Here is a 15,002-nt window from a genome sequence, read left to right as displayed (position 1 = left end):
GGAAACAAAGGAGCAGCCTCCTACAACAAGTTGGCACACCAACATGGGTAACTACATCTACATAAAAATCTGAGAAAGCTTAAAAAGTAATTTTAGACACAAAAGAACAAAATTAAGCATGGCTTCTTGGTAGCCAGCATTTCACTGGCAGCATGCCAGAGCTCCTTTAAGAGAGGTCTTCCTGATTCAGTAGTAGCAAAAAAGAAAGTCACGTAGTTGAACTTTGGCTCTTTCAGGAGGCTAAACATTTAATGGGGCATATGGGCAGCATGCTGCATGTTACCTGGTAGCAGCATGGGCCAACTGGTTATCAGAGTTGAGGTGGTGAGAATGCTCCCACCGGGCAATTTCAGAGGCACTGAACGGACTTCGTCCATGTTGGACAGGGTGGATCAAGCAGGCAGGGCCGTATATATGCTAGCAATGCTGACACTTAGGGTTTTAGGAAGCATTTAGCATTTTAAGATGTCATCGTGGTTAGAACAGGATTACAGATATGCAAAAAAGACAGCTTCAGACAAAAATACCTGTAGGTGGGTCACAGTGTTGGATAAAAATACTTAGGCTTGGGAGAGAAAAGAAGAGTATAGAAAGTTGGAAAAGAGGTAAATTGTTAAAAAAAATAAAACAAAGACTTTAAAGAGACAGAGTGCAGATAGTCATAGATTAAAGAAATCATAAAGATGGAAAATACAAAGAGAGTCTGGATTATGTGTATTATTGAGCTTTCTTTGAATTCTTTGACTGTGAAAGAGCTAAGTACCAAGAAACATTTTATTGTATGGGCTGCTAACCTAAAGCAACCTATCTTCATTCCAAAATTTGGGTCTCAGGATTTGTTGCTTTGGAAAAGAGGTTCTGCTTTTGTTTCTGCAGAAGATGAGAACCAGACTAATGTGGTTTGATGTACCAAGACCACATGAAGCATGTCCTTGAACACTCCCAAAAAACTATTTCCCCCAACAAAAAGCAGGAAGCAGTTTGGAGAGAACTATGCCCAAATTTCCAAATATTGTTTTTAAATGTTTCTTTACATTTAAAAGGAGATATATTATAGAGATTTGCATTGGTATGGATCTTGGTTTATTGGTACAAACTTAAGGTCAATTTGTTATACTGTGTATTTGTTATTTCTGGTCTTAATTAAGGCATTGTGTTTGTCTAGCTCATTCAAAATGTAATGTATAACTAAGAAATATAGGTTAATAGATAATCATCTATAATAGTCAAGCTTATAATCATGTTAGTTAGGTTTTCTAGATATATAGAGATAAATTTCAGTTAGATAATCTTCAAATCATGAAAAACTACAGAATATGGCATTTAAAATGTTTTAAGAATTTAGGACTTTTCACGACAGTGAGACACATCTGTTCCTGGCAGCACCAATCTACTTCAAGAGTATGATGGGTATTGAAGAGGCTCCTTGTGGAGTTTGTTAGCCATTTGGGCAAGAAACTGCTCTTGCCTGTACTGATTGATGGTACGCTGTGTGAACTGAACATGCAGGACCCACAGAGAGAGAAATGACTGCTGAACTTGCCTAAAGGTGAGACGATCCTTTGGGGTACCTGATTCAAGAAATAGTCTGTCAGACATTCTGCAGGATACAGAAGACCTGTCTTTGAAATTTCCTGCTTCATGGAAAAGTCTGCCAGATACTATGGGCCTGTAGGCTGAAGACGAATGCCACAATGGTACAGAAAAACTTTGGGTGATTGTCCAGGCAGCGAGATGTCTCTGTCAATTCTAGAGTTTTGGAAGTTGCTTACAATGCACTTCCTGTTTATGTAGCTAATATTATATCCTTCTGGAGTCTTTGATGGAGTTGAAGAATAGTTACAGTAATTCTCAGTTATGATAAGATAAGGTAGATAGAAATATTATAACTGTAATTCTTGCTTGATACCTGTTTTGTTTTATGTAATTTTTCTATGTTAAAGCTTTCCTTTTTAGTTAAACAACAGAAGCAGGTGGATCTCTGAGTTCACAGCCAGGCTATTCTACAGAGCAAGTTCTTGGTTAGCCAGTACTACACAGAGAAACTCTGCCTCAACAAACAAACAAATAATTGAGGAACAAGGAAACACTTAAGTATTTTTTAAGATGAGAAAAATTGCATGGAATTAAAATTTTATATTACAAATAAAATAACAACAGTTTAGTTTCATAATGGGTCATTCAGGAGCTTAAACAATTTCACCATGAAGGAAAAACAAGGAATTTAGTGCCCTTTCACTTCAACAGCATACAGGGAACTCTAAGGAGATATGGAAAATTGACTTCTGTTACTAACAGAAATAACTGTCAGAATTATATGTAATATTTGTAAAATAGCACAGTGTGAGAATACAGGACAGAGCCTAATACTTCTGGGTCATGGAGATGGCCCAGTGGTTGTAAAAGTGCTTTCTGGACAAGCCCAAAGGCCTCAGTACTATCTCTAAAATTTACAGTGGAAGGCAAAAATAAACTGTCTCCTAATGTATCCCCCACCTACCTTCCTACACACACAATTTCAATATAATTTAAATATGAGAGGTCTTACTACACTCTGTAATCAAGGAAATAATACCTCTTTTAATTCTACATTAAAAAGAGTGCTTTACTGGTCAGGTAAAAATTAATACTCTAGAACTCAACATAATCTACAAAGCTGTAAATAAAGTTTAGGGAAAAAAGCAGATTGACAGCAGTCAATAGCATAGTATGTAAAAGGACTTTTTTCCTCTATCAGTGATGACAAGTTTACAAGTTGAATCATAGAAGAAACAGACCAAGAAATATAAATTTGAGAGGTAGAAGAAAGATAGTGGGGTACCTTCAACAGGAAATAAAATTCTATCATTCTACATCACTAAGACATTCACTCAGACAATAATTTAAAATTAATAAGTGAATTAGATCTATATAGAATCAATACAAATATCTTATTTTCATAAAACTATACAAGTAGGAATGGCAAAAAAATCACCATTCAAAATAAACTAACTTCACACATGATGAAACTAGCCTTTTCTTTTGATTTTTGTATCTTTAGAATCAAAAGAAGTGCTTTTCAAAGTGTCAAATACAAAGGACAATTAATTTTAAGAATACAACTGAGTGTATATAGCTAGATATACATACATAATACATAACAAGAAGGGATCATTATTAATGTAAGGCTATATTTTATAACCATACATTTCTCAAAAGCTGGCTTTAAAGTTTTACCTTTCAATTTCTTTGTCTTGAGTGTTTGAATGTACTAATTTTTCACAGTCATTTTTGTCAGTCAAGGCTTTCTGTTCATATTCTTTTAGTTTTTCTTTCAACCTTAAAATCTAGCAGAGAAAACATTAATTAAAATACAAATCAAATTATTTGTCTCCATCATACATGACTGCAGCAAAAGTTCAGTTATAAATAATAAAATAAAACAGATTTCCACTAAAATAGAAAATGTATTAAATTTTGGATAGCAAGGAATAAAGCATCCCTTAAGGGAAGAAATACAGCTAATGACTGTATCACTGAGAACAGGGTACATACCTCTGCTTTCTGTATATTACAGATCTTTACATACTGAGATATGTGACTGTCGACATTAAGAACATTGCTCTTCAACTGCCAAAAGATAGACACTATGATTATAATCACATAGCTAAACACAGCATAATGTGGCATTGTATCTCATTAATTTGGTTCCACTAATTTTGTCTTTTTGACATGTTTAATTATGACCATAATTTACAATTTGTGACAAGAGAGTATGGTTTACATGTATATGAAATTATAAACAAATTGATTTACTGAAAAAAATACCCTCAAGTACGTATGCACAATATAATAAAATTGCCCATTTTCTTTGTTCTTTTAAGAAATTCAGAATTATGTTTTATGCTAGAGTTCATACTAGTTTTTTACTTTTTCATATTTTCTACAACAGTATGGCCCCTTCACATTTATAGATGAGTGGGGAAAAAATTAAACAGTTTTTAATTTTATGGAAATTTCTTATTTAAGAAAGTTAAAAATCAAGTACTTAAACTGCTTCAAGCTTTGGCCCACACAGCTGTAATGTGGAGCATAAAAAACAAAGCTAGAATACTCCACAATCGGTTGGAGTAAAAACATAAAAAAATGCGTGAAAATCTTTGTACACTCATATAGTTTGGCCTTTTATATAAATAGTATATGGACATTTCTCAAAGGGTGTCACACTGCTCATCTTCAGACACTTAAAGAGGAAAGGGAGTAGTCAAGGGGACAGCATATCAATTTAACTGACATCTCTTAATCCAAATCTCTGTAGTTTTAAAGTAGGTATGTTTCACTTGTGTGTTTTTTAGTGTCCCAAAATTCAGGCAAAGAACATTTCCCTAAATAGTCTATGTTAGACTCCTTGTTTTAGCACAATGTTATATATGTGAAAATTCACTTGCAAAGAATGTTATAAACCAAGGTACATATTATTAGTAGGTGCTCAGATAAATTGCAATATTTTCCATAAATATCTACTACATTAAATAAAAAATAAATCTAAATACATCGAATTCATGGCTAATTACTCTGTGGTGCTACCCAAACACTACTTGCCATAGTAGACTCACGAAAGGCACCAGACTACTCTAGCACCCACAGGAACAAATAACAACATCTACTGCATAAGTAATCAAGACACAAAAAGTGTGACTAAGTTAAACTTCAGCAACTAGGCAGGACATTTCTAACTCATATTGTCAAAAATCATTAACAAAAACGACAGTAATTAAGACTTTAATTAGAGTTATAAGAATAACATATATCCAATATTCTCACAAGACAAAGTAAATGCACTTACAGAAGATTTAATGTCTTTTGCACGGTTAGCATACTTAAGAGTGTTATAAGTGTCGTCGTAGAATAAAGAGGAAGGACTAACAGCAGCTATCATTATAGTTTGGCAGTTTCCTCCAAGAGAATCCTTCAATAAGCGAGTAAGCTTACTATTTCTGTAAGGAATATGCTGATTCCTTCTCTGAAAGAACAAAACAAGAATTCTTATATCCTTTTCCACATAGAAATGAAAAGCGACAATTATTTCACTAGAGGAATTTAAGCAATGTCCAATGATAACACTGGTGTTTGATGAATGCAAACAAATCTTGATTACCTAGTGACTATTATGAAAGTCCTAACTAGCTGACAGGAGACTTAGTAGGTAAAGAAAGGTGGCTGACATGGCAAAAGGGAGACTCACTCTGTCCTCTGACCTCAACATCATACACATTTGTACACACAATAAACAAATAAAACTCCATCTGAAATTGACATCTCTAAGAACAAATCTCACAACAAAACAATGATCAAGATTGATTTTTCAGCTAAAGGTGACATTTTAAAGATATTTCAATAGATGACAGGTGGCAATAGTGCCTCTAATCCCACTTTCTTGGTACATAGCTTGGATGGCAAAACAAGATTATATTTCCAAAACAAAGCAAAACATCCCAAGGAAACAATTAAAACAAACAAACAAACCCCCCAAAACCAAAAACTTACAAGGAAACTAGGCATGAAATACATATTTAAGATGTGCATCACCTTTTTTCTTTGAAATAAGCATTGTTTCCTGTTTATTAGCCACTTATAAAGGTATTATAACACAGAAGAGCAACAACACAAAAGAATGCATCCTCTAAAAATCTAAGTGATTGTTCCCACCAATGGTTGTAGATCAGACAATCTTTCTAAAATTGATAGGGCATCATGTTAGCATTGTTTATTCAATATACTAGGGACTGACTAACATTTTTGCATACATACACTCATAGGATAGTTTCTTAGAGGTTGAATTGCTTGGTCAGATCACAACTGCTAATTTTTTTTTGTTTTTTTTTTTTGTTTTTTGTTTTTCGAGATAGGGTTTCTCTGTGGCTTTGGAGCCTGTCCTGGAACTAGCTCTGTAGACCAGGCTGGTCTCGAACTCACAGAGATCCGCCTGCCTCTGCCCCCCGAGTGCTGGGATTAAAGGCGTGAGCCACCACCGCCCGGCTAACAACTGCTAATTTTTTAAAATTAATTAAACTCACTGATTTATTTTACATCCCGACTGTACTTTCTCCTTCCTCCTCTCCTCCCATTCCCTTCAAACCTCTACACACCCCCAATCCACTCCTCCTGTTTCTGTGCAGAAAGAGGCAGGCCTCCCATGAGTATCAACAGGGAATGGCATATCAAGTTGAAGTAGGATTAAGAAATATGCATCATCTTATCAACTCTTCTATGAATCTAAATCTACCTGGATACAAGAGTCCTTTATAAACCAGTTTGATTAATTTTTTTATTGATTTTTATTAAGCTCTACATTTTTCTCTGCTCCCGTTCCTGCCTTTCCTCTCCCCACTTCAACCATCCCCCAAGGTCCCCATGCTCCCATTTTACTCAGGAGATCTTGTTTTTTTCTACTTCCCATGTAGATTAGATCTATGTAAGTCTCTCTTAGTGTACTCATTATTGTCTAAGTTCTTTGCAGTTGTGATTTTTAGGCTGGTTTTCTTTGCTTTATGTTTAAAAACCATTTATGAGTGAGTACATATGATACTTGTCTTTCTGTGTCTGGGTTACCTCACTCAGAATAATGTTTCTAGCTCCATCCATTTTCCTGCAAAATTCAAGAAAATTAGGAAACAACCTTCCTCAAGACCTAGTAATACCACTTTTGGATATATATCCAAAAAATGCTCAGTCGTGCCACAAGGACATGTGCTCAACTCAACTATGTTCATAGCAGCATTTTTTGTCACAGCCAGAACCTGGAAACAACCTAAATGCCTCTTGACCGAAGAATGGATAAGAAAAATGTGGTACATCTACACAATGAGTACTACACAGCAGGAAAAAATAACAACATCTTGAATTTTGTAGGAAAATCGATTAATTTTTAAAAAGAGATTTAACCAGAAAAGAAATGTAATCAAACCTCTGACTTCCACAAGTGTATAAAGAGACCACATGCTCACACATACTAAACACACACAAATAAATGCAATAAAATATTTTATTAAATTAAATACTTAAGTTTATTAAAATATATATTTCATTAAAAAGATATATTAAAAATACAGTTCTCATTTTAACAGAACAAATTTTATGTAAAGATTCATTAATGTTATTAATGCTATCATCATATAACTTTCCTATTAGAGAAGTGGAAATTATGGCAAACACCCTCTACTTTGATGGCTTAACTTTACAAATCAATAAAGTGAAGTTACAACGTGCAAATCTTTGAGTGTTCAACATTGAATGTAAAACATGCTGTTTTTTCCAATGGTCATGTAATTTTAGTAACTTGCTCTCTTTTGAAGGTCTTCCTAATCATTTTAAAATACATTATTCTGAATCAAAATAACAACACCTTCAACAATTTAACAGTAATTTTCCTAAAGTTTTTTTTTTCTTTTTGTATTTTGAGACAGGGTTTCTATGTGAAGCTTTGTAGCCTGTCCTGGAACTTGCAGACCAGGCTGGCCTCGAACTCACAGAGAGCTACCTGCTCTTCCTCCTGAGTACTGGGATTAAAGGTGTACATCACGACCACCCAGCCTTCCTAAAGTTTTTAAGTCTGTTCTGGCATCAATTACCACATTTTAGAAACAACTTAATATACTGTCAAATATACTGTATACTAGAGTAAGTACTTCTGTTATACAGTGCATGTAAAACATTTTAAATGCTTCAAAGCATTCAGTAAACATCCTATTACATAATTCAGACCTTAAGCCCCTTTTCCTTCCTAACTCTTTTGTATTACTTCAATTTTACAGTATATTATAAAATACTAACTAGACAGACATACTCAAAAGATTTTTTTTTATGTCTTCATGTCAATTTTACTATCATTCTTGCTGTCTAGTGATCATTGAACATTTGCTTAATCAAGTCCAAAGCTCGGTGACTGAAAAAAAGCAACCATTGCTGAGTCTGGAGGAACAGTCCTGTAATTACTGCTAGTGGAGAGTGAAACAGGGGGCTAAAGTCCAAGACCAGACTAATCAACTCATTTGCGATCCGGTCTCAAAAGACAAGCAGAGGCAGTGGTACTTCCCTCGCACATGCGAGGTATTGTGTTCAGTCCCATAAAATACCACAAAATGCTCTCTCTCACTCAAAACAACAAACATAAAATGACACTGACACTCACCATTAGATAGCTCAGAGTCACTTATGCTTAAAATCTAATTCACCACATGTTGTAGAAACTATTTTTTGAAACATTTACCAAGTAAACATATAGTACCTACCTTTGTATCTGCTAAGGCATTGATGACATTCCCAAGGGCTAAAAGTGATTTATTAATATTTGTCCCTTCTACAAATCGTGTCCCTTTAGCACCAGAAGTGCTGGCCCGCTCAGATCCTGCCAGGTCAATGAGTGACATTTTGGCTACACAGACATTTTGATTGATGCTTGCTGTTTTGTCCTGTTGTCGCAAATAAATCTTAAATTATAGAACAGGGAAAAAATAAGGGTAAAATTTAATAAAATTAAAAGAAAAGTTTCATTAAAAAAACATACATATGAAGAAAAAGTCATTCTTCTTTTAAAAGCCAGCACAACAATGTATTATCTGTCTGATAATTATAGTACCAGAATTACTGAAGTTGAAAAAAATATGAAAATAAAGACTTGTATATATGAGTTTTGATACTAAAGGCTGCCCCAAGGGCCCATTTGTTAACTGTCTTATCCGCCTTAATGTCACTAGATGAAAACCTATATAACATATAATAGGTATATATGTAGTACAGTTTACTTGTAGGGAAGGGTGTGTGCATGTGGTGTGTGTGTGTGTGTGTGTGTGTGTGTGTGTGTGTGTGTTTGGCTATGGTGGATAGATCACTTGATTATGAGAGTTTCAGAACAACCTGGGCATATGATATTTCCTTTACACTTCACAAAAAGTAAAGAGGGCAGCAAGTAGTAGGTTTTTGGATCAAGGTGGCATTTCCTTTAAGGAAATAACAGAAGGCTAGCTTTTCTTTATTTCTATTAATTTTCACATCCAGAATATAAGGTAAGCAACACCCCATTCAATTATGTTTTGCTTCACCATAGGTTCCAAAGATATAAGACCAGTTGACAGAAGACTGAACCTTTCAGTCCTATGAGTGAAAATAACTGTCCATTTATAATTTGATCAATTCAAGTATGTCAGCAGCTCAGGAAGGTATATTCCACTCAACTTCTTTTATTAGACAGTGGTCATGGGCTACAAGCTTACTAGTCAAGGATGACCTTGAACTTCTGAATCTTTTCTTTCCGAAACACCAGAATTATAGGTCTGAGCCAATGTGCCCAGTTTAACTGGTGCTGAAGATTTAAAATTTGGACTTCATGTATGGTAGGTATGCTACCTCCCTTATATAACCATCTTCAGTTGCTTTTTACACTTCAACTGAAACAAGACAGGTGAAAGAGATGAAGACATAAGAAAGATATAATGCATTCTAGCAAAATCTCATTGTCATAAACATTTCTCTGAAGATTTGATAAGGAAAATATTAGTGGAAGAGGAAATATCAGAGAAACTACTGAATGGAAACTATCTGAATGACTTGATATAAACATTTTCGATTGTAACAGTTACTTCTTGAGAAGATAAATTTCACAGGCCAGTAAGAGGGTAAAAGTTACCTGCTGTCAAGCTTGATTAGTGTGGGAGGTCCTTCTGTCTATTCTATGTGTTGCTTTTATTGGTTATTGAATAAAGAAACTGCTTTGGACCTATAGCAAGGCAAAACTTAGGTAGGTAGGAAAAGCTAGGCTGAATGCTAGGAGAAAGAAGGGCAGTGTCTGGAGTCAGGAGCCTTGGAGCTGCTGCCAGAGTCAGAGATGCCAAAACTTTGCAGGTAAGAAACTGCCACGTGGCAATACCGAGATTAATAGACATGGGTCAAATTAATATGTAAGAGTTAGCCAATAAGAAGCTAGTTAGTGCTAATGGGCCAAGCTGTGATTTAAATAATACAGTTTCTGTGTGATTATTTCAGGGTTTAAGGTGGGGGGGGGCGGGAACCAACAAGCATCCTCCCTCCAACACTTGTTGACTGAGTTAAATTCACGGACCCAACTATGGTGGAAAGAATATTGATTCCCTGTAGAACTTTGTCTTCCACACATACACCATGGCACACCTATAACTAAATACATACAGAAGAAACACAAACAAACACCACATAATCTACAGTAAAACTTTACATAAATAATCATCTGGATATAAAAAGCATCAAAAACCTCAAACAATAATGAATTCTAATATCTGCAACTTTGGATCTTTGTGGACACTTTCTCCAATGCAGTACTGAATCATTTTTAAGGAATGCAGTTGATTACATGGTAAGCATCTCCCATTTCCAATTTAATATTCTCTATTTTCAAGAAATTCTGCATGTCACAAAAATAGAAACCCATGTGTTGAAAGCATGTCATCTCAATTCTAAATATTTTTGATGCTGAAGCATGTTCAAGAACAAAGTGTGCTGGGAAAGCATCTTAGTACTTACTATATGGAATATACTATTCGTGCTAATAGTGGGCAAGATGTCACAGTGCCAATAATCTCAAAGACTCAGGAGTCTGGGGTAAAATGAACTGAAGTCAGGGCTGGCCACTACTACTTAAGTGACGTCAAAGCCAACCTGGTCAACTTAATGAGATTATGTCTTAAAACAAAGTATAATTGCAAACAAGCTGCAAATTAAAGAAGTGCTGAGGAACAGAGCTACCCATAGAAGAGATTTTGCTGCAATATATGAAAATTATTCATAAACTTGGCTTTATTATAAATTCCAACTTAAGAGTAATAGTCTAAAGGCCCAGTACCTGGAAAACAGCATGAGAACGAGAAGATGAGGCATTTATGTCAGTGGGATGCTGTGTCCTGTTTTTGTTTCCATTGTCCAGTAGCTGTAATATTTCCTCTGAGGATTTGGGCTAGGAGTTCAAATAGCAAAAAAATATTCAGTAATCTATCTTTAAATTTTCAACTAACTTTTATTTAGGTGCTAGAAACTCAAATGCTAGGCCCCATGAATATGAGGAAAATGTTCAACCACTGAGCTAAATACCAGACCCTTAGTAAACTTACTCAACAATAGTTTTAAAAGTTAAATATAATTTTCTTCTTTAATAAATATTGACTCTGTATCATCTCTTTAGTACTTGGGGCTATATAAGGAATAAGAGGTAAAATCTACTCTCTGAGATAAAAATACAAACATATTTAACAGAATAATAAATTTTCAGCCAGATTTTTAGCAGGAAAAATATCCATCAATTATTTCATGAGAAGATGATACAAGAATAGTCAATAAAAGTCAGTAAAATGAGGCTATCCTCAGTTCTGATATCTATTCGGCAAGCACCTCTGTGACCTTGGGAAAAAAAAATCACTCAGGGTTTTAGATCCCTTATAATTTCACTTTAGTCTTTAAGTTCATTAGTTGTTTGTTTGTTTGTTTTTTTCAAACACAGTCGAGTCAAAGTGGTAGAAATGGAACCCTGCAGATCTGCTACTCTACCAGAAAGAAAAGACATTCATAAGCATACCTGGTGTAAAGTGAGACCTTGAACAACGACTCCTTTTTGGGCATCTTCCCGGACATGAAGTGGTCCCGAATTTGTCAAGAGGTCACGAATCTGTTCATTATATACCTTAAAATAAAAAGAACCAAAATATAGTGGTGTCTAACTAACTGATTACCTCACATGAACATTGTTGACTGATGATATACAAACCCACACTTTGATCATGTCAGTTTACAGCTGAATATTAAAACTGGTGCTATTATATTCTCACCCACTAATTCCTGATTTGACAACTCTGACAAAATAAAGATAAGCCAGCTTTCTCACTGCTGCAAATTATACCAACTTTAGAGACTAAATGTTAAAAAGAAACCCAGTCAGAAACAGGTGTATTTATGTCACTTACTCCTTCAATTTCAGTCTAACATACAAGCAGTATTAGCCTCCCTCATCTGAACTGTGTATATAACACCTAAGATGCTGAATGCTTTGCCCATGGGTATAAAATTAACAACAGAATAAGGATTGGAGCTTGGCTATTCTTTATGGCCTACATTTAGCACACACCTTAATGTTATAACTTCAGGATCATGGTAAAAGAGATTTGTACAAATAATAATTAGAAATAATATGCTGACTTCATTTTAAGAATCTAGTAAGGCACAACATTTAGCATTTGCAAACAAAATAATAACAGCACTTCTGAAAAAATTTAAGGAAAATCAGAAAACCAGACCTTTAAAAAAACATTTTTTTTTTCTTGGCTAGTGATAAAAGTTTTTGGTAGAGCATTCTGCATTATTAAGATGCATGACATTCCAGATATGATCCTAAGCATAAAAAAGAAAATGCACATAGACTCCTACAATGTGAGATAGTAGGTGTGTATGCACTGCCATTTCTTTCCATGTTTTAGTAGTTCACATGTTTTTTTCTTTTTCTAGTATGTCTTTATATTCAATAATAACATCATTTTAAAAAAGTAATAAATTTGTTGAAGTTAGCAGACACTTTCTTTTAGATCTTATTTGTCTAATGTATAGCAATTACTCTTGCCTGTTTCAACCCACCATGTAGAATGAATACTCTCAATGAAAGCCCGTTCCCCCGAGAATTTCTTTTTTAAAGACTTAGTTATTTTATTGCTTTTTGTGTTAAGTGTTTTACTTGCATGTATGTCTATGTGCCACATGGATGCTGGGAATAAAACTGTGGCCCATTGTAAGAAACAAATGCTCTTAACTACCTAGTCAACTCTCTAGCCCTTACCTGTTGATTCTAACAAGCTATAACCAAGGAGTGAAGGTATAGACAGATCTACTTCTAGAATGTAACAGAGATAATCTTAGACCACGGTCTTAATAAGAAATTAAGATCTAATAAGAAAAAAATAAAAAAAAATATCTATGGATGAACCAGAAGAAAATGACCTAAAAATAACTTCAAGAGAATGTTTAAAATTCTGAAAGAAGAAATGAGAAATTCCCTTAAAGAAGTGGAGGAAAAGAGAAACAAAAAATTAGAAGATATCAGCAAATCACTCCAAGAAAACCAAGGAAAAGAAATCAAACATTTAACTATCCAGGACTTGAAAACTGAAATAGAAACAATAAAGAGAACATAAGCCAAAGGGATTATAGAAACAGAAATCATGAGAAAAAGATCAGTAACCACAAACGCAAGCATTAACAACAGAATACAAGAAATGGAAGAGAGAATGTCAAGAGCTGAAGATACAATAGAGGAAATAGACTCATCAGTTAAAGAAAACATTCAATCTAACAAAAGCTTAACCCAAATCCATGAAATATGGGACACCATGAAAAGACCAAATCTTAGGATAATAGGTGATGAAGGAAGGTCATTGGTTAAGTAATAAAGAAACTGCTTGAGGGCTGGGCTCACAGCCATAAATATAAAGAAACTGCTTGGCCTCATAGGTTAAAACATAGGTGGGAGGAGTAAACAGAACAGAATGCTGGGAGGAAGAGGAAGTGAGCTCAGAGAGGACACGCTCCCCTCTCTCGGGCAGATGCGATTCAGCTCCGACCCAGGATGGACGTAGGCTAGGATCTTCCCGGTAAGCGCACCTTGGGGTGCTACACACATGACTGGAAATGGGCTAGTCCAGGTGCAAGAGTTAGCCGAGAAAAGGCTAGATATAATGGGCCAAGCAGTGTTTAAAAGAATATAGTGTCTGCGTAATTATTTCGGGGTATAAGCTAGCCAGGCGGCAGTGGTGCTGGGGACGCAGCCCCGCCGCTAATATTACTACAAATAGGTATAGAAGAAGGAGAAGTTCAACTGAAAGGCACAGAAAATTTAACAAAATCATAGAAGAAAACTTGCCCTACCTAAAGAAAGATATGCCATGAAGATACAAGAAGCCTGCAGAACACCAAATAGATTGGATCCCCAAAAAAGTCCTCTCCACCACATAATAATCAAAACACTAAACATACAGAGTAAAGAAAGAATATTAAGAGCTGCAAAGGAAAAAGGCCAAGTAACATATAAAGGAAGACCTATCAGAATTACACCTGACTTCTCAGTGGAGACAATGAAAGCCAGAAGATCATGGTGAAACATTATGCAGACATTAAGAGACCATGGAAGCCAGCCCAGACTACTATACCCAGCAAAACTGTCAATCACCATAGAAGGACAAAAAAGACATTCCATACAAATCTAGATTTCACCAATACCTAGCCACAAACCCAGCCCTACACAAAATACTAGAAGGAAAACTCCAACCCAGGGAAGATGGCTACACTAACAAAAACATAGACAACTGATGACCTCATAACAGTAAATCCCAAAGAAGAAAAAAATGCACAAAATAACATCACCAACGATGAAAACTAAATTAACAGGAGATAGTAACCACTGGTCATTAATATCCCTTAATGTAAATGGACCCAACTCACCATTCTTCTTCTGCATACAAGAAACACATCTCAACCTCAAAGACAGAGTCATCTCAGAGTAAAGGATTGGGAAGAAAATATACCAATCAAATGGACCTAAGAAACAAGTGGGTGTGGCTATCCCAATATCTAACAAAATAGACTTCAAGCTAAAATCAGTCAAAAGGGACAAAGAAAGTCATTTCATATTAGTCATAGGAAAAAAATCCATCAAGAGGAAATTTCAATACTGAACATTTAAGCCCCAAATACAAGGGCATGCTCATATGTCAAAGAAACACTTTTAAAGCTTAAATCATATATTAAACTCCACACTCTAATAGTGGGAGACTTCAGCACCCCCCCCTCACCAATGGACAAGTCAGACAGAAAATGAAAAAAGAAATAAGAAAACTAACAGATGTTATGCCTCAAATGGACTTAACAGACATCTATAGAATATTCCATCCAAACAGAAAAGAACATACTTTCTTCTCAGCAGCTCACGGAACCTTCTCAAAAATTGACCACATACTGGG

At 35.2% G+C, this 15,002-nt stretch overlaps 1 protein-coding gene across 3 annotated transcripts in view; it reads right to left on the bottom strand.

Moving 5' to 3' along the window:
- Kif18a (kinesin family member 18A) overlaps positions 1–15,002 on the bottom strand; it is a 71,732-nt gene that overhangs the window by 44,345 nt on the left and 12,385 nt on the right. For all 3 annotated transcript variants that reach the window (XM_013352621.1, XM_013352622.1, XM_013352620.1), the window contains 6 exons: positions 11,579–11,683; positions 10,853–10,963; positions 8,271–8,468; positions 4,826–5,002; positions 3,535–3,609; positions 3,217–3,326 (listed from right to left, as the gene is read on the bottom strand). In XM_013352621.1, coding sequence (XP_013208075.1) covers positions 3,217–3,326; positions 3,535–3,609; positions 4,826–5,002; positions 8,271–8,468; positions 10,853–10,963; positions 11,579–11,683 — 776 coding nt within the window. The remainder of the gene's footprint in view (positions 1–3,216; positions 3,327–3,534; positions 3,610–4,825; positions 5,003–8,270; positions 8,469–10,852; positions 10,964–11,578; positions 11,684–15,002) is intronic.

Source organism: Microtus ochrogaster (assembly GCF_000317375.1).
Source record: "Microtus ochrogaster isolate Prairie Vole_2 chromosome 14 unlocalized genomic scaffold, MicOch1.0 chr14_random_1, whole genome shotgun sequence".
Lineage (NCBI taxonomy): Eukaryota > Metazoa > Chordata > Mammalia > Rodentia > Cricetidae > Microtus > Microtus ochrogaster.
Note: the sequence above shows the minus strand (reverse complement) of the source record. Positions and strands in the feature narration are given on the sequence as shown.